The sequence below is a fragment of the Malaclemys terrapin genome, chromosome 2 (genome assembly GCF_027887155.1).
Source record: "Malaclemys terrapin pileata isolate rMalTer1 chromosome 2, rMalTer1.hap1, whole genome shotgun sequence".
Classification (NCBI taxonomy): Eukaryota; Metazoa; Chordata; order Testudines; family Emydidae; genus Malaclemys; species Malaclemys terrapin.
The window spans coordinates 66,846,959-66,867,975 of record NC_071506.1 but is presented as its reverse complement, the minus strand read 5'-3'; the positions used below and the strand labels follow the sequence as shown (position 1 = coordinate 66,867,975).

The following is a 21,017-nucleotide window of genomic DNA, read 5'->3' as shown; positions in this document are numbered from 1 at the left end:
GTACAGTATGTGAAAGGAGGTAAGCATTCAAGATATAAAATAGAATTTAACTTAATTTTTGTGCAGAGAATCAACTAAGAAATCATTTTAATTTTAGCAAGTCCAATGCTTGATAACTACCATTATAATGCTAGCTTAAGACAAACTGGCATAATATTTGCCAGGGAGTATTAAGGAGGAGGAAACTGATTTATTTATTTATTTATTTTGCATAAAAGAAATCTTCAAAAGTGTAGTTCTGTATTTATTAGTCACTTCCAGATTGAGTGTGCTCATTTTACATGTGGAATTATTTTCTTTTCTTAACGCCAGGCCTGTAAATGCAACCTGGCAACTAAAAATACAAATATGAATGTTTCCTACAAAGGGACAGAATAAAAAAAGTTGAATAAAAAGTCTTAGAACAGTTCTTAAAATAAGTAGTACATAGTTCATATCAGTGCTCAGATAACGTAACCTTCAAGTTAAGGCTTGTGTTACTGGAGATAATCAAAAGAAATAACCTATGGTGCAGAGTACAATGTACATTCTAGACAGACACGGGATTACACCCACACATATACACAGAGTTCTTTTCAGGCAGCACCCCTCCCAAACTGCTTTCTTGAGAAGAAATCTGCCAAATTTGGCGGTCCCCATGGATCCATGGGAAGACAGGGCTATCCACGTGGAGATCTTGTATCCCTGTAATAGGCTCTATAAATTGTGTTAATCAACTCCTCTGTAGCACCACAATTTGACCCAGAATCCTCGCTCCAGGAACGAGCAGAAGCCAACACACTTCAATCCCTCTGGCTCCATTCCATCTGAGCACCATCCAACACATTGGCTTTCACATACTTAGTCATTATTTATAGAGCAGCATAGATATGCATGATGCTTTACAAAGCCAAGTGAGAAAAGTCAATGACAAGATTTTAAGATTCTGCTGAGATTTAATAGCCTAACCGTTGGCAGACACTTCAGACAGGCTGCATTTAAAACAAGCTATTTTGAACTTACTCAGCCACCTATGGCAAGCTAGTTTGGATTGCTCATGTACAATACTGATCATTAAATTCCATGTGTAATAAATCCCAGATATGCAAAGTTGCTTTTTTACAATAGCAGAATCAAGATATCTGGGTTCTAGTTCTGTGTCTGACACTTGTTATGTGTAATCCTTTGTAGCAAAGAAGTTCTGCAGCATGTGTGTGGCTAATTTAGCTACATAGCAAAAGTGTATATCCTGCAAGATGTACAGTGAGTCTTCTGCATATACTCTGATCTCAGTCTTTGCTCACGTTACAAGAGCCACTAGAGTCCACGAGAAATGGTGTTCCTGTGTTGTCTAGTCAAGTAGTTCCAGATCACATAATTTCAAGTTTTTCCTTGAGACTCACTACTATGGTGGTTTTTTAAAAACTAGAATCTTTCATGTTAAGACACCGTAAAGATTACATGATTATGCATTTAAGAATTCAGGTAATGCCAGTTAAGGTGGCATATACAACATCTAGCAAGGAAGCGGAATGGAGAGAAAGATTTACCATACAAATCCTCTCCTTTATTTTACATTCCTGAGGCTATTAAGGAGATTGAGATACAGACCTGGTAAACAGATTAGAAAAAAAAACAAAGGAGGAGCTAGAAAGGGTTATAAAGCAAAGAGACTCCCAAAAGGGGCTAAATAGAGAGACGTTTGAGGAAATGTATAAATAAAATGGACAAGACAATGCCTCTCTCCACTCTGACTACTTTGCTTTTTGTTTTCTCTCCCACGTGACTGTAAACTCTTTGAAGCATGCACCAGGTCTTCCCCTATTTGCACAATCACTACTATATTGCATAATACTGTAATATTCAAAACAATTAACAATGGCATGTATGCTGAGAATATGGCAGAGAAGTGTATATAAGTTTTCCCTATGGCAGGGTAGGGAAAAACAAAGCTGAACAAGGGAGCTGAACAAGTTGACGCGAGAAACTCAAGTGTGTGAAGATAGGTAATGTACACAGCACTGGATTAATATGGAATGAGTGACATGAACTCTGGACTCAGGAACTCTGTTCAACGACATCTAGGTAAGAGATCAGTGCTTTATGATCAGACAGTATTTTATGGGATAAAAAAAGAAACATGAACATGTAATATTTTACCTGATCTGCCACTCTGTAGATCTCTTGCCTTTTGCTGCAGTCACACAAGTAAGCATGCACTCTCACAGCTCCATTTTCTCTAGCTAGTTTCCTTGTTTCCTTGTTACCTTCTTGATTAATGTCCCAGAGAACAAGGGTGACTCCAAGGCGGGCAAATTTTAATGCTAGAAGTCTTCCAATTCCACTTCCGGCTCCTGTTATAAGTACTATTTCACCAGCAACATTCTTCTTTCGCACAGGAACAAACAACAACACTAGAGATTCTAACAGGAAATATATTGAGAGCACCAGGACTTTGAGTGTTTCCAGGAAGAAGTTCATCTTGGAGAAGATTTTTCAAACACCTGCTAATGATGAATATTTACCATTTAGAATGAAACAACAACAGTGAAACTTCAAATATTTTAGAATTGAAAAAAAATATTGCTAAATATAGCCCTTCTATGAATACATACAACAGTGGAAACTATTAAAGAATAATAGGTAGGACCCTACTACATTCATTATCCATTCTGGTCAATCTAATGGCCATAAGCCTTCAAAATTGGCAAATTTCATGTTTTCATATATTTAAATCTGAAATTTCATAGTGTTGTAACTGTGGGTGTCCCAACCCAACACGGGGTAGGTGGGGGTTGCAAACTTCTTGTAGGGGGGTTGTGGGATTGCCATCCTCACTTCTGTGCTGCCTTCGAAGCTGGGCTCTGAAGGCAGCAGCCGCAGAAGTTTCCCGGAGGTGGGTCTGATCTCACCCATCCTGCTGGGAGTGCCCCAGCAAGGGGCTGCTAGTCCCGACCGGGCTGGGGAGTGTTGAGATGAGTTCCTGTCTGCATCCTGTAAAACTTGCCCATACCGGTATTGCCCTGGCCTCTTCTTTTGTCATTCAGTGTTGCACGCATTCTAAAACCATATGCATTTCCTCACCTTTTGGTGGCAAAGCCAGACTTTGAGGCGCCTGCTCCCCACTTGGTGTAAACTTTGCTTGTGCCAATCAGAAACGAACACAAACAGGTTTTGGGCCCCGTCCCCTATGACACTTCTATGATGTCATAGTTGGTACTTTATGGGCCTGCCTGCCATGTGCAGGCAGAGAGAGGAGAAAGAAAAACAAACCCTGTGTATCTTGTGTACACCCGTAACCGAGCCTGATCACCTCGAAGCCTCTCTCTCAGCTCACGTGTTTCAAACAGAGTTTCTACGTTTGCCGGTCGTTATGCGTTGGTTTGTATTTGTAAGTATCAATTATTACTAAATGCTGCATCTTTGTTTATAAATATTGTTAGTAGATATTTTAATCATTGTGTGTTTTAAGTTTCATTAACTCTATTAGCTAATCAAATGCTGCTCCCTTACCCCTTGTAATTATCCCCAATAAAACTTTAAATTGATTAATTTGTGTGTGTATCTGCAGTTTGCATCGTGACCCATACTCTCTTTGCATCCCTTACCAATATAGTCTATTGCCACGTGCAGCCTGGTAAATAACAGGCCTGCATTTTCTTTCGCCCCTGCGTGCCCGTGGCAATCCACATGGCATCATGAACAGGATGCAAGGGAGTTGGGCCATGCCCGTGGCATGCTGCAGACCGCGCAGATGATGAAACTGAACAGTTCCAACATTTGCAGTTTCACCTTTTTACTAGCCAAAATTCGACTGATCCAAAAATAGAATGGATCTGTTCCCTTGGCTTGGGTAAAACTCTAAAAGGCTATACTGTACCACTAACCCTGGCAGATACGGGATGCCTCCTTCGGTGCCACCCGAGCTTTAGGTGTCAGCCAGCCGATGTTCCCTACAGCCTCAGTGCACAGAGACTGTGGAGAACCTCGGTGCTGCAGATCCCTCTCAGCTTTGGAGAGAGTGTAGCTGCATTGTTAGAAAATCCGGAGGTACCGTTTCCAAATTGATTCCCCCACCTCGGGTAATACCTGCTGATCCAGCACACAAATTATTATGCCAGATGATAAAAGAATTAGATTTAATTAAGAAAACCAAAAAATTGCAACCTGATGAATATAAATCTGAGGATGTTTCCACCGTCCTGTTTAGCATGATATGTAAGGCCCTCGATCTGTGCTCTGTCCTCCACGGGGGCACAAAGTTTGCAGCTAAACAGGCAGCCCCAGGCTCTCCTAAAGATGATAATGAGGAGAAGACAGAAAAGGTAGAGCCCATCACTACCTCCCCCTCCCCAAGTCCCTCTCAGAAAATTTTGCCACCCCCATATGAAGCTCCTAAAACTCCTGTGTATCCAGCTCTGCCAACAGCCCCAGAATTTACTGAATCTGAAATTGTAGCAGAAGCTTTGCCTATTGCGATAACTAAAACTAAAATAGATGCACAAACAGGCAACACCACGCAGGTTACTGAACTGCGAACACGTACTAAGGCCGAACTCAAAGAGTTTTTAAAGGAAACGCAACGAAAAGCTGACGAGGCACCAATGGTTTGGGTTGGGCGGCTAGCCTTAGAACACGGAGCAGAATTGGTGGACCGTGAGGAGGCTGGCATCTTAGCCAAAACGGCCAATTGGGCACGAGGCTTCCCAGGTCATGCTTTATTAAATAATCGCATTTGGCCACTTACCACCCCGGCAGCTGCTGTTTTAGCAATGCAAGGCAGTTTTAAAGGATTGTATATCCCCCCGGGAGCCTTAGTTACTCCACACGATTTAATATGGGCAATCGCAGGAGCTTCCATAGCCCTGTGGGACCCACTACAAAACCCACTTAATTTAACTGTTCAACAGCAATTGGTGGCCACACCCTTTATACATGTTACTGATCCCACTCAAATTCCTGTCTCAGCAGAGGCAGTTGATTTAGCATTAGAAGCTGCCACCGGTGCCATACTGCACTTGCACGTGGCTGTTCGCAGATCCATCTTAACGTTATTTGAAGTAGTTAGTAAAATTAAGTTGTCACTGCCGCCCCCGCCTGTTGTCCTCCCAGTTGATTCGCCACCAAAAGACCCTCCAAAGAGTCAGTTTAATCCCCCAAAATATCCTGAGCAAACTAAAGCTGAACGGGCACGATTTGGCTTCCTTCTTAACAAAGGAATCCCCAAAGAAGCCCTGTGTAAAATGTCAGACCAAGAGCAGCAAAATATAGCCTAACAGCTAGGCTGGAAAAATTGGGAGGACTATGTTAGGTCAAAAAACGAATAGGGGCTGGATGCTGCCCGGCCCAAATTAAAGATCCCACCGATGAACGCCCATACGCCACCCTGTTAGTTAACGGTGACACCCCCACCTCCTTTTTATTAGACACTGGAGCTCAAGTTAGTATTATTGAGCCCAACGTTCCCCACCGTCCTACTGGCTCCTTTATGTTTGTTCAGGGCCTCAATGCAGTACAAAAAAACCCGTGGTTTGGGTTAAAATTGCCCACGAAAAATAAAAGCCTTGTTAGGATCAAAAAATCTGCTAGGTGTCTCAGATATTAAAAAATTTAAACTGCATAATCAAATTCTGCAAGCCCTCCCTATAAACGTAGGCGATCATTCCCCCTATACCCCCGAAGTACTTAACTCCCAGCCATGGACATTTTCCCCTATCCCCACAAAATCCGAAGGGCTTCCCCTTATTGAAGCTTTGCTCACTCAGCTTCTAGAAGAGAAAAAGATAGAAAGGGTTACTGCATCCACCTTTCTGTCCGCGGGTTGGGGTATTCCCAAGCCCAGCGATCCCGCTAAATATCGCCTTGTCATTGATTATAGACAAGCTAACAGCCGTGTAAAGCCTATCGCATTTTCCAGCTCTGTCACCATTCCAGAAATACAGCGGCAACTAAGCGATGCAAGTAATCAGTGGGCATGTACTCTTGATTTAAAAGATATGTTTTACCAAATCCCACTCCAGGACACACAAGGAATCTTAAATTTTGCTTTTAAGGGCAATATAAATGGAAAGTCTGCCCACAGGGGTTCTGTAATTCACCTGCACTTGCATCGTCCTATCTCAATATCACATTACAAAAGGTAAAACCCCTACAGGATGTGTCCGTGTTAGCCTATGTAGATGACATTGTCATTTGTGGGCCCAATCCACAAGCAGTTCAAAGTACCACCCAAATGATAATAGATGCATTAGAAGCAGATGGGTGGCAAATTAACAAAACAAAGAGCCACCTGCAGGCTAGCCAGCAATTCTCATTCTTGGGACTCCATTTCACTCCCACCACTCACACACAAGCCCCAGCCAGCGTATTAGACCCTTGGACAGAAGCCCCTCCAAAAAATAAACGAGAGCTTCAGCAGCTACTAGGTCTCCTTAATTATCACCGCCAATATATTCCGGCGCAATTAATTTCTAACCTAGAAATCCTACAAAGCTCTCTCTCTTCTAAACGCTCCCGAGAAGTGTGGAATGCATCAGCACAAAAAAGCTTAGAGAAGCTAGCTGGCTGGTTCGCCTCTAACCCCCCCCTTGCCCGTTTTAATTCCCAAGAACCCCTCAACATTAATTTGTTTATTACAAAACACCATGTAGGGTTCACTGTATTGCAACATGGTAATGCCATTGACAATTGGGCCCATCGCCTGTCTGGACCCCAGTATAACTATGGTCTGGTGGGAAAAATGCTACTGGCTGCGTCCAGTGCTCGTCACTGGTCCCAAGTCCCTATCCCAGGTACCTTGTCTGGACCACGTGTTCATTTAATCCCATGGCTTACAAGTACCCCTCCACCCGAGTTTCATGGCACTACTTGTACCTGGCAGCTTCTATGTTTCCAGGTTGAGGTAGCTTGGCAGGCATGGACCCTAACTCCCAGCAATAACATCTTAGCCCCCCCATCTCACCAACCGTTATGCATTGAAGCAAAATATGATCCCTGGGTTGTGTCTGACGGGGGCACCTCACCATCCCCTAGGGCGGGAGTTCTTTGTTCCACATGTAATTACTTTAATGTGCAGTTACTGCCCCCCTCCTGCTCCGCACAAGAATGTGAAGTGCAGGGCGTTCTTTTAGCTGCCCAGCATGTTGCTAATGCCCACTCTGCCAACAAGCAAGTTGTTTTAGGTATCGATTCTCAATTTTGTTTAGATATTTTAATTGAGCAAGCCTCTCCCTCAGCTTTTGTTAAAATGTGGGACCAAATTTTTGCCCTAATTCGTAAATTCTCTCACCCTTGGTTCGTTACGCACTGTCCCTCTCATCAACCAGGCTCTAACCCCCTGCATTCCAGTCTTGATCAAAGAATGAGAGAGGTCTCCCAAGTTCATATGGCAAATCCTGCCCCACAGGCCGACCCGCTGTTGCGCTGGCTCCACGAAGAATGGGGACACTTACCACCCACAAAATTGTATGGCCTGTTATCTGGCTTTTCTGACTAAAAGCCTGACGTTAGCCGCAGTCAGTGCGAGCTCATTGTTCAGTCCTGCTTGCAGTGTGTGCAGGTAAAAACTATGAATCGTCCTCGATATGATCGCTCTGCATATGCTGCAGAACACTTTGCCCCAGGTAGTACACGGCAAATTGACTTAATAGGACCCCTGCCAGGTGCTCGTCGTTTTCCAAAAGCCTTAGTTACTGTCGATCTGGGGTCTTGGCAAACTTTTTGTCTCCCTCTTACTAAAACAAATGCTGCTTCTGTCGCTGTGGCTCTTAAGCAAACAGCAGCTGCCTGGGGCACTCCCACTGAAGTCCAAGCAGATGGTGGGCCACCCTTTACCAGCAAAAGCATTGAACAGCTCATTTTTGGATGGGGGGCTTCCCTTCACATCCATACTAAATATCATCCTCAAAGCAATGGTGTGGTGGAGCGAAAAATCGCAGTCCTTAAGACTATGCTGCGAACAGCAAACCCCAACCCTGATTTTAAAAACTGGAGCTCATTTTTACCCCAGGTACTTATCGCACTCAACAAAAGTTACTCTCGCTGGCCTCACATTTCACCTACACCTAAGCCGCCTTGGTCCCCCAGGTTTAACACCGGCTAACTGGTTTGGCTTACAGAACCCCAAGCCTCCGGCCATCGAGAACCTATAAAAGCCACCATTCTCCGGGCCGGCAAGTACCCTAACACCTACTTAGTGGCTACAAGTACCCCCGGTGACAAGCTAGTTCATCATAACTGGCTCAGCAAATGTAGTTCTTAATAAACAAACTAATGCCCCTGAGCAGGGCTTGTATTATTCTGTTTTACAGGTTATGCTGCTCTCCCTCACAACATCTTTGCCCACGGAGCCCTTAGGAGAAGGTGGACTACAAACCTGGTTCGCTGCCTACTGGGTGCAGGTCGTCAGCGGAAACCAGTCCCTGTCAGCGCTGAGTCCAGAAGATTGTCTTGTTTGCTCCACTCAGTTCTCACCTAAATATCAATTACCCTTTCAATTTGTACCAATAGTTTATAATTTTTCTTCATTTAATATTTCTAATGTGAATTGTTCTTCCCCCTATGGGCAGTGGGCTGCTTCTAGTGTTTGGAATAATTGTTCTTCACAATTTAATTCTTATGTGTTTCCTGTTCTTAATGCTTCAGGTCGAAGTGATCATAGCTTTCCTTTAATTGAGAGTATTAGAGTTCCAGCATCTCATTGTTGGGTTTTTGTTGGTAATAGTTTAACCCCAGCCCCTACTTGGGTTGGTACTTATTCTAATTGTTCTATGTGGAGTTTCTCTTATGCTAATACCTCCCTAACTAAACCCACTCTTAATTTTACATATCCCCCTCCCATTAATTGTTCTTATCGTCTTAATTATAATATTTTTTTTGGAACCTTCTATACCTCCATAACACATACGTATCTGTTTCATGCCCAGCATATGCATCATGCTGAGGCTGCATGTATCAATCGTGCATCCAGCTTTTATTCTGTAACCAATAATGGGTGGAGCCATACCACAGTTTCTTTCTTAAGACCCGGTCATTTTTGGATTTGCGGTAATGTTGCATTTGCTGTGCTTCCTCCCCAGCCCCGGGGTATATGCATCATTGGCACCCTGTATCTACAGGGCGGAGGGATCTATACCTTGCCATCTAGCAACCGACACCATCGTAGTACCCACTCTTTTTGGCCTCGTTTGCAAACAGCAGCTTCCTCCCTCGCCTGCTCTATTGTTAGTTTTAACCCTGTTGGTTATATGATGTTACGTGATCAAGTGCTGTTTCAATCCCTTGCTATTGAAATGCTTGCTAATACTACGGGCAAGGGCCTCTCCTTAATCAATCAGCAGTTAAATTCCCTTGTTCAGTATAGTATTCAAAATAGATTAATGATTCAATATTTGTTACAATCTTCCTCATTTTGTACTAAATTTGCTGAAGTATATCCCGACTTTGCTGATAAATGCTGCGTTTCTTTGCCTTCTATTTCTCCTAATTTGTCCTCAATTGTTAAAGACCTGCAAACGTTGAGCTCTACTGTCCGAGAGTCACAAGAGTCCTTCCAGTTTTGGTCATGGCTCAATTGGCTTGGCCTTGCGCCCTACAAATCCTATTTCCAATCCCTGTTTGTGTCCCTTCTAGTTGGGCTCGCTCTTCCCTGTCTCGGATGTGCCTTCATTAAAGCCTGCATTCACAAGTTTGTTGCCTTGGCCTACATCGCTTCCACCCCCAAAGCGCATCCCCTCGTAGGTGGGGATGAGGAGTCGGACTCGGAAGTTTAGGTTTTCGGCCTAACTATTTCGGCCAGGGCACGGGGGCATGTTGAGATGAGCTCCTGTCTGCATCCTTTAAAACTTGCCCATACCGGTATTGCCCTGGACTCTTCTTTTGTCATTCAGTGTTGCACGCATTCTAAAACCATATGCATTTCCTCACCTTTTGGGGGTGAAGCCAGACTTTGAGGCACCTGCTCCCCTACTTGGTGTAAACTTTGCTTGTGCCAATCAGAAACGAACACAAACAGGTTTTGGGCCCCGTCCCCTATGACACTTCTATGATGTCATAGTTGGTACTTTATGGGCCTGCCTGCCATGTGCAGGCAGGGAGAGGAGAAAGAAAAACAAATCCCGTGTATCCTGTGTACACCCATAACCGAGCCTGATCACCTCGAAGCCTCTCTCTCAGCTCACGTGTTTCAAACAGAGTTTCTACGTTTGCCGGTCGTTATGCGTTGGTTTGTATTTGTAAGTATCAATTATTACTAAATGCTGCATCTTTGTTTATAAATAGTTAGTAGATATTTTAATCATTGTGTGTTTTAAGTTTCATTAACTCTATTAGCTAATCAAACGCTGCTCCCTTACCCCTTGTAATTATCCCCAATAAAACTTTAAATTGATTAATGTGTGTGTGTGTCTGCAGTTTGCATCATGACCCATACTCTCCTTGCATCCCTTACCAATATAGTCTATTGCCACGTGCAGCCTGGTAAATAACAGGCCTGCATTTTCTTTCGCCCCTGCGTGCCCGTGGCAATCCACAGGGAGGGACAGGACTTCCTTTTCCTCTGCACGGCTGCTCTTGCTACCTCTCCTGGCTACAGAAAGTTCCACACCGCCCCACTCACTTCCTGCCCCGAGAGATCTTCAGCTGCGGGTGGGGGAAGTCACAGTACAGTGTGCGCTCCCCGTCCTTCCAGATGCAATTATTAGCTTGTTTCAGTCATTTGAACTTGACAGGATTTACTGACTCTTTACAGCAGCAAATAACACTAGCAAGTGAAAAAATATGTCGGCATGGATCATCCAGCAACTGTGTCTTTCTTCATTCCCTGTCTCTGCGCTGAAAACACTGTGTGCATCCACAGAGTTCACTGGAATTGTCAGTGCCAAGCTAACCTTGCGAGATGGGAGATTCTGCCTTCCACTGAGTTCCAAAACTGTAGCACAGGCAAACTACAGTCCATTTCTTTGGTAATATTTTTGTAAGCAGGAATCTCTAGCCTAGAATACTTGTCAAAGCCAGGAATTGCATTAAGCAAGGTTAAATCCATCTGCATTTGTGCAGATTCGCATATACGCACAGCTTCTAGGAACCCTGCTGCAGGCTGTTGAAACTTTTGAGCCATTTTTCCTGCATCACTTGACTCTTCCCTGTATTGTCTGAGCTTCTTTGCCATGCAAGAAAACGCCTGCTGAGCACTGGCATTTAATTCAGCATTGTCAGAGTGATTTTCGTTTGACTGTGCTTCAGTCCAGAATAGTACATCCATTACTTTGTTGTACGTTTGGTGTAGGGTGACCCAATCGCAAGAGTGAAATATCGGGAAACACTGGGGGAGCGGGGGGAGCGAGGGGAGGGAAATGACGACAATGACAGACACAGGTGCACAGACCCATGAGAGGGGGCCCTAGGGAGCTGCGAGAGGGGTTGTATGGCCCCTGCTGCAGTCCGCACCACGAGCGACAGGGCAAGGACACCTATTGAATTCAAGGAGAATTTTGCATGTGAATTGATGTACCTAGTTCTGAGATTATAAAGCCAGAAGGGATCCGGTGATCACCTGGTCTCACCGCCTGTATAGCACAGACATAGAACTTTCCCAAAATAATTCCTAGAGGATAGCTTTTAGAAAATTTTTTTAGAAAAACACCATGACCCTTAGTATATTGTTAATCGTTAATTACTCTCACCATTGAAAAGGTATGCCTTATATCCAGTCTGAATTTGTCTATCTGCAATTTCCAACCGTTGGCTCATGCTCTACCTTTCTCTGCTAGACTGAAGTGCCCATTATTAACTATTTGTTCCCCATGTAGATACTTACAGTCTATAACCAAGTCACTTCTTGACCTTCTTTTTGTTAAGCTAAATAGATTGAGGTCCTTGAGTCGATCACTATAAGGCATGTTTTATAATCCTTTAATCAGTCTTGTGACTCTTCTCTGAACACTCTCCACTTTATCAATATCCTTCTTAAATTTTGCACACCAGAACTGGACACAGTATTCCAGCAGTGGTTGCACCAGTGCCAAATACAGAGATAAAATAACCACTCTGCTCCTGCTTGAGATTCCCCTATTTAGGCATCTGGTCACCCTATTTCTGTATGCATTTCCCCAGGTTTTTTTGTAAAAATCGAAACTGAACTGTCCCAGAAATTCTGTCATGTGGAATCATCGTGAAACTCGCATGGCTCCAACCCTGCCGATGAACCTTTAGATCCACTGCACAGACTTCTGCCACTTGAGCTAATGGAGTAAGTGATGGCAGAGGCAGTAGGTTGTCATCCTATATGTGATAGATCAGCTCTATAGGGGGATGAGACACTTTTTTTGCCTCTGGGTTTCACAGATATCTGCTGACAGAAAAGGAACTGTGAAACTCAGGAATCCTGGGTCTATTCCAGGCTCCTGAACGGAGTGGTCTCTAGTAGTCAAAGACCCTTCTTCCCCATCCCCTTCAGTCTATGTCTATTCTATTGCTGTCTAACCCGCCCCAGCTCCTCATCTGATTTCAACTACCCCCACTACCGCTCTGGATTCCTTGTCCCAGTTTCCTGGTCCTGTCTCACTCTCCTCTCTCCCCGCCCCCATCCCTCAGATGGGATGTTCGTTCCAGACTGCAAAATTATAAGGCTTCCCAACATTTCAACACTTCCCATTCTAAATTTTCGGCTGCTTAACTACAGGCTAGCTCTGCCTACAACAAAGCATATTCAGAACCTCTGATTAAAGGGATTATAAGTGTAGCAACCTCCATCATAGCTAGTCACCAAAGATTGAACCTGAGCCATTCAGACTTAAAAGCATGAGCTTCTACTACTTGAGTTAAAGATATAACTCCCTTAGCTGGTAGCTATACAGTTATCCTCTAAAAATCTACCAGAGGAGGGCACAAAACACATGTTGGACAGTGAATTACAAAAGTGCCAAATGTTATAATTAGACCTGCAATACTTTTCACAATGAACATCAGCGGGGGATAAACTGGGAGTTTAAGAATATTTGGAAAACAATTTTAGAACTACATTCAGTGCTGTGGTTTAAAAGAAAAAAAACCTGTTAAAACTCATAACTTAGCAGCATTCAGTGTTTGAAAAAAACCCCAACAACTTATATCCCATAGCTCCTAGAAGTTAAGAAATATAAGTTGAAACAGGAAGATGTTCTGCTTAGTTACCACTTGGGCAAGGAGGCGTGCTATGTAATACTTGCAAGATTTCATTGTGATGTTTTACAATATATAGCAGCGCAATGCTGATTCCATTGATATTGTTGAGCAATTCATGCTGATTTTATTTCAGCCCACATCTTAATAGTTTTGAATACTGTAGATCACAATTTTCAGGTCAGTTGGTCTGAACATGCAGAGCTTTAAAATTGCTATGCTCTAAACTGTATATTAACTACAATTTTATAAACCTGACATGCAGGTTTATAAAATTGTAGTTAATATGCAGTTACTACTAGACAGTGGCACAAGGCAATTCAGTGTGTGAATCACAGAAATGTAGGACTGGAAGGGATATCAACAGGTCATCTAGTCAGACTCCTGCACTGAGGCAGGACTGAGTAATAACAACTAGACCATCCTTGACAGTTGTTTGTCTAACCTCTTAAAAAACTCCAATGACTGCTATTCCATAACCTCTCTAGGTAACACTACTCTACAGCCAAAATGCTTCTGAAATAAATGTAGTCAAACTTTACTAATTCTGGCTCACTGAGAACAAAAATGATGCTTAAAATTGTTGATTGGCTCCAGTTTTCAAGATATGCTATTGGGTCAGTATATACGACCCTTGACTTGGGAATGGCGGAGGATAAGTGAGTTATAAAGGGAAGGGATCTCAATTTAAACCAGAAATGACTAAAATACATCTTTGACTGGATCTATGAATAAATCTATGACTGGGTTTGGACAGTACTTGCTTTTTAGGCAAAACAATGAATGATGCAATCTGAAGCTGGTATTGCGTCATACATGATATGAATTGCATCGTGTTATTCCTAGAATTCATGGATGATGCAATCATAACGAAGCTTACATCACTCTGCTGAACAAATTGCCCTATATCAGCTCTAGAAATCATCCAGTGTCGTGCTCTCGTTTGTCAGCGTTTGATTTTGCAAAGGGACACATTTCTGTTTAGCCAAAGTGAGCAGAGATGCCTCGTACTTGTGTGAACAGTGCAGATAACTTCTGCTATGTTTGTGGTGAAGTGACTTTTGCATCAAAAAAGCGCAGTATAACCCAGAAGTCACCTCCTACAAGACAGGCCCAACAAAGAAAATAACAGAACACCACTAGCTGTCACCTTCAGCCCCCAACTAAAACCTCTCCAGCGCATCACCAGAGATCTACAACCTATCCTGAAAGATGATCCTTTACTCTCACAGATCTTGGGAGACAGACCTGTCCTTGCTTACAGACAACCCCCCAACCTAAAGCAAATACTCACCAGCAACCACACATCACTGAAGAAAACCAATGACCCAGGAACCTATCCTTGTAACAAAGCCCGATGCCAACTCTGTCCACATATCTATTCAAGTGACATCTTCATAGGACCTAATCACATCAGCCATACCATCGGGCTCATTCACCTGCACATATACCAATGTGATATATGCCATCATGTGCCAGCAATGCCCCTCTGCCATGTACATTGGCCAAACCGGACAGTCTCTACGCAAAAGAATTAATGGACACAAATCTGACATCAGGAATCATAATACTCAAAAACCAGTGGGAGAACACTTCAACCTGTCTGGTCATTCAATGACAGACCTGCGGGTGGCTATCTTACAACAGAAAACCTTCAAAAACAGACTCCAACAAGAGACTGCTGAGCTGGAATTGATATGCAAACTAGACACAATCAACAAAGGATTGAATAAGGACTGGGAATGGCTGAGCCATTACAAACATTGAATCTATCTCCCCTTGTAAGTATTCTCACACTTCTTATCAAACTGTCTATACTGGGCTATCTTGATTATCACTTCAAAAGTTTTTTTTCTCTTACTTAATTGGCCTCTCAGAGTTGGTAAGACAACTCCCACCTGTTTATGCTCTCTGTATGTGTGTATATATATCTCCTCAATATTTATTCCACTCTGTATGCATCCGAAGAAGTGGGCTGTAGTCCACGAAAGCTTATGCTCTAATAAATTTGTTAGTCTCTAAGGTGCCACAAGTACTCCTGTTCACTATGGTTAAGAAAGCCTATCACCTTTATTTTGGCTGCAAAATTGGAGGGACAGGGTTTGGAGGAGATGAGACAAGAGGGGAGCAGGACTGGAATGGGGGGAAGTTGAGGGGGTGGGACAGCAGGGGAAGCGATGGGGGTGGGCTGACGGGGGAGGCTGAAGAAGAGATTTGGGGTAGGGCAAGGCTGAGGGCAGTGGGTTGGGGGGAGCAGGGGGACTGTGGGGGAGGCTGTTGGAATGGGGGCAGGGACTGAGGGCAGTGGGTTCGGGGTGGGAGGTACAGGGGGGACTGCGGGGGAGGCTGAAGGAACAGGGTCAGGGTAGGGGCTGAGGGCAGTGGTTCGGGTCTACACTAGCACCTCTCAGCATTGCTGTGCCGGGCGGCAGACCTGCACCAGCTACCCTGGAAAAGTCCTCAGTGGAAATGCAGACTTCATGACACAGACCCTCCTCGTCACTTCAAACCTGGGGCTGCTCTGGTCAGTCGCTAGGTTCTTGTCACTTTCAAACCCATGCAGGGTATCTGGCTCTTTTTCAGTTCTCAGGTAAAGAAAAGCCTCTGCATTTTGTGAGGGCTTCAGCATTCACTTTCCTACTCGACAAACTGTCTGCCTGACACATTGCTCCCAGGGCATTCATCTTTATTCATTATCAGCAGGTCCATCAGATTAATGGGCAACACAGGGGGAAGCACCACAATGGTGTCATGGATTTTTAATTTTTCAAACCACTTTGGCCTCAACAGGGATAACAGCAAATCTGGACAGAGCAGATGGGTGTCGGGATGGGTTTGGGTATTTTTTTTTTTTTTTTAAGTGAAAATGTTTGGGTCTGAACAAAGGCTGCAAACTTCCCTTTGGAAACCTCTGCTGATCTTTTGCCACGGGGGCTAACGACAACCTGGAATCCGGAACAGATTTCCACATCCATGCAGGGTAAGATGATCGGGGGGAGGGGGAGGGACTGTAGGGGAGGCAGAGGGAACAGGGTCGGGGGGCTGAGGGCAGTGGATTGCCGATCCCTGGAATAGGTAGTTCCTTCTTGTCGAGGTACTGTATCCAGGGCTAAAGCATAAAGCTTGCTCTACTTGAAAACTGTTAGCATAGAGGACTTCAGAAAACAACCTATTTTTATAAACTCACCAAAACACTTGAGAAAAATGAGATACTTACATGGCTCACATGACAATAACTTTATCATCTCTGCTGGCTTTTTGCAGGTGAGCTACAATGTAAAAACTGTTTGTACCCCTTACAATGTATATCCAAACAAAACCCTTCCTTAAAATTAAAAGGTCTACTTTGTGTTAACCAAACATGCAGTAAAAATACTAGTGTCTGACTTGAGCCCCAACTCCACAAAGTCTCAAGTGTGTTTAACTTTATGCACTGTACTCAATGCAGTTAAGCATATGCTTAAGTCTTTGTGAGATTACAACTTTATTTCACTTTCCATGAACATATGGAATATGATTTTAATCACAGCAGGATGTTGAAATCTAGCTCTGCCACTGTTGCCTTAAGAATCAATATTTTACCTTCCTCGGGTGAAGGTTCAGTGTACTGGGCTCAGAGATCAACTTTCAGCACTTAGACTAAGTTTTTAAATTTAGGACACTCCTCATTTGTGTTGCAAACTGCATATAATTTATTTTAGTTCAAGACTGCATGAACATTAGAAGCTGGGTAGAGGTTCCTTTGAGAAATTGGACCATGATGTTGGTGTACCGAAAAGACAAAGGTTTCCAGAGTCCTACATGAACCCCTTTCTCCACCCCCAAAAATTAAAGCACTTCATTTATTGTACACTGCTAAGTATACAGACAGCAGTGGTATATAAATAGTGACTGATAAAACTACTCAGATTCTTGATTCTTTGAGAAAAGTTCAGGGAAATTTAGCAAGTTGATGCTCTCAAATTGGTGCGACGTGTGGTGTCCGCACCATAACAACTCTTACTCAGGAACCAATCTATGCAACAAACCTCGATGCCAACTCTGCCCACATATCTACACCAGCGACACCATCACAGGACCTAACTAGATCAGCTACAACATCACCGGCTCATTCACCTGCACATCCACCAATGTTATATACGCCATCATATGTCAGTAATGCTCCTCTGCTATGTACATCGGCCAAACTGGACAGTCACTACGTAAAAGGATAAATGGACACAAGTCAGATATCAGGAATGGCAATATACAAAAACCTGTAGGAGAACACTTCAACCTCCCTGGCCACACAATAGCAGATGTAAAGGTAGCCATCTTATAGCAAAAAAACTTCAGGACCAGACTTCAAAGAGAAACTGCTGAGCTTCAGTTCATTTGCAAATTTGACACCATCAGATCAGGATTAAACAAAGACTGTGAATGGCTAGCCAACTAGAAAAGCTAGTTTCTCCTCCCTTGGTGTTCACACCTCAACTTCTAGAAGAGGGCCTCACCCTCCCTGATTGAACTAACGTTGTTATCTCCAGACTGATTCTTGCCTGCTGATTCTTGCCTGCATATTTATACCTGCCTCTGGAAATTTCCATTACATGCGTCTGATGAAGTGGATATTCACCCACAAAAGCGTATGCTCCAATACATCTGTTAGTTTTTAAGGTGCCACAGGACTCTTTGTTGCTTTGAACACATATTGTATTTTTTACACAAAACCTTTGATAAGCATAGCTTTCAATTCTCCAAGAATCAGATGGATGATCTTTGCTTTTATAGTGTGGTAGAAAGATAGTAGGGTGGTGTTTTTATGTTTTTTAAAACCTAAGAAGAGTGATTTCTACCATAGTCACATAGGCTTTTTGGTGTTCATTAGACTAATTTAGCAGTTTAAAATAGGTATCTCATACCTACAATAAACATTTGTGCTGGAGGAAATGTTGGCATTAACCGCAAGCTTCATATGTTTGCCACCTTTGAAAACCTTTCATCCCCCACCTTGTTCATCATTTAGCTCCCCAAATACACATAGCATCAGCACATAAGAGCTGTGAACACTAAATTTTAGGTAGGTCCCAGCTAGTTAATTAGATTATGTATACACCAGAGAATCAGAGAAGTGGAAGCTGAACCAGCTGGACAGAAGTAGATTAAGTTCTACTAGTTCAACTGCATCCAAGGTGGTTATACCAATATTGGTTAAAAAGCACGGCACTTTTTGCCCCACTTGTAGAACTCATAGACTCATAGACATTAAGGTCAGAAGGGACCATTATGATCATCTGGTCTGACCCCCTGCATGCTGCAGGCCGCAAGACCCTTCCCTGGACTCTACTGTTGAAGTCCCCAATCCTGTGTTTTAGTGACTTCAATCGGCTGGGACCCTCCTGCTAGTGATCCCTGCCCCATGCTGCGGAGGAAGGCGAAAAACCTCCAGAGGCTCAGCCAATCTACCCTGGAGGAAAATTCCTTCCCGACCCCAAATATGGCGATCAGTAATCCCATCAGCTGCACTGTACCTAATCCACAACTCCTAGCATTAGTCCCAGGAAAAGTGGAATTTGAGATATTTTGGAAGGCCAGTGCTGTCTTGGGCGACGGTAGAGAGGATGACTGGAACCTGGTGAGCTAGTTCACATTCTACCTGACCCTTAAATGGTTCAGACACAACAGGTCTTTAGACCTGCTAAATGCAATTCTGACATTGCACGCATGCAATTGCCAGGAGATTTGCTGCCCAGCTATGAGGCACTGTCCAAGCATTGCAGGGGTTAGACAGGTGCCGAGAACTAGGAATTTCTCCCGGAGTGGTAAGACTGTAGAGAAGATGATCTCCTCCTACCTTTACTGCAAAAAGAACAGGAGTACTTGTGGCACGTTAGAGACTAACTTTTGTTAGTCTCTAAGGGCTGGTCCACATTTAGTCCGGACTTCGGACTAAGGTACGCAAATTCAGCTACGTTAATAACATAGCTGAATTCGAAGTACCTTACTCCGGACTTACCGCGGTCCAGACGCGGCCGGAAGTCTCCCCCCGTCGACGCCGCGTACTCCTCTCGGCGAGCTGGAGTACCGGCGCCGACTGTGAGCACTTCCGGGATCGATTTATCGCGTCTTAACCAGACGCGATAAATCGATCCCAGAACATCGATGGCGTGCCGCCGGACCAGCCCGTAAGTGAAGACTAGGCCTAAGGTGCCACAAGTACTCCTGTTCTTTTTGCGGATACAGACTAACACGGCTGCTACTCTGAAACCACCTTTACTGGTATCAAGTAGTTAGAATGTAGCCACCAGAATCCTCTTCCACTGAGCCTTTACCAGCTTCTCATCCCCCACCTTGCCCTTGCCCTTCCCTTTCCAAAACACAACCAAGCTGCCAACCTCAAGGCTTGTTTTGCCAGACCAACACCTCTAGCTCTACAGTGCAAGAAACCCCGGCTAACCCCTCAACAAAGAGCCCACGGTTAGAATTCGAGATTGGGGGTCCTCCACTCTCCCCCCGGGGCAACTCTTCACAAACACCGGGGGCCAGCAAGTTCTCAGCCCGTGTAGACACACAACTCAGGGTCACTAATCTGCATTAAAAGCCGACTCGTCGTTAAGATCTCTCCCCGGCGGGTGCCCCTCACTCCGGGCAGCGCTGGCCCGGTTTCCTTTTTGCAGCCGCAGCCTCTTCTCCCGGCCTGGGGCAGCGCCCTCCCGCCAGCACAGCCTAGCTGCCGAGGGGAGAGACGCGAGCTGAGGCGCCGGGCAGCGCTAGAGGCAAAGCGGCGCGGGCCCCGGGACACCCACGCGCTGGGACCCCGGAGAGGCGCCTCGCTCCCCCTGCAGCGCCCGCAGGACAAGCAGAGCCGCGGCCCCACTCCCCGCGCTGCCAGCTCCCCGGTACGTGCCCCAGGCAGCCGTCCCGCTGAACTCCCTTCCCCCACTTTCCGGCGGCGCTTACGCCTGTGCAGCCACCGAGCGTTCCCCGGGAGCGGGCACCAGGGCGCGATGGCGGAGCGGAGCCTACCTCCAGCTCTGGTCCGTTCCCTCCTCCACGCTGAAGAAGCTGGGCAGGCGGGCTGGGAGCTCACACAGAGAAACTGGGTGGGGAGGGGAGGATTGTAAAGCTGGACATGGGGCGGTGCCAAAGGGTGACCAGATAGCAACTGTGAACAAATGGGACAGGGGGTGGGGGGTAATAGGAGTCTATGTGTAAGGGGACTGTTGCCGGTTACTAACACTCAGTGGGGGTGTTTTGGTTGGCTAGCTCCCAGAACCGAAAGAAAGGGGAAGAGTCAATGGGAAATCAGGAGCCTGAGACTGACAGTCCCCAGGAACAATGGGAAGAGGCTAATGCTCCAGGTCAGCCTGATTGACAGGGAGGGCAGGCTAATCAGGGAGTCAGGCGGCCAGGGTGGGTCCTGTCCTCCGTGTGAGCTGCAATTGGCTGGGTCAGACAGGGTGGGGCCGAGTTAAGGAGAGACCAGGGGCCCAAGCTGAGGAGCAGAGCTGTAGCCACAGAAGCAACCTCGGGGCTGGAGGCAGAGAAGCAGTATCAGTGCTGAGGTAGAGTGGAGCTGGAGCCAGGTGTGGTGAGCAACTGGGGCCAGCCAAGGGGGGACCCTGGGCAAAGGGCCCAGTGCAGAAAGACACCTCCATCCAGGGGTGGCAGGTTTGTAGAAATTTTGGTGGTGCCCAGAACCGGTCCCTGCCCAAACTCTGCTCCCCACCTGCCCAAGGCTCTGGGAGGGAGTTTGGGTGAGGGAGGAGGTCTGGGGTGCAGGCCCTAGGCTGGGGCAGGGGATTGGGGTGCAGACTCTGGAAGGGAGTTTGGGGATGGGAGGGGGTGCAGGGGTGAGGGCTGTGAGGTGTGGCTGCAGATGAGGGGTTTGGGGTGTTAGA

At 45.2% G+C, this 21,017-nt stretch overlaps 1 protein-coding gene across 4 annotated transcripts in view; it reads right to left on the bottom strand.

Moving 5' to 3' along the window:
* The window catches only part of LOC128832537 (epidermal retinol dehydrogenase 2-like), a 29,849-nt gene extending 9,526 nt beyond the window's left edge, over positions 1 to 20,323 (bottom strand). Inside the window, exons 1-2 of one of the 4 annotated variants that reach the window (XM_054020012.1) lie at positions 20,143 to 20,323; positions 2,140 to 2,486 (exon numbers count right to left, since the gene is read on the bottom strand). In XM_054020012.1, coding sequence (XP_053875987.1) covers positions 2,140 to 2,460 — 321 coding nt within the window. In that variant the 5' untranslated portion in view covers positions 2,461 to 2,486; positions 20,143 to 20,323. The other 3 variants (XM_054020013.1, XM_054020016.1, XM_054020017.1) reach the window with 3 other exon arrangements.
* Between the last annotated feature and the right edge of the window lie 694 nt (positions 20,324 to 21,017).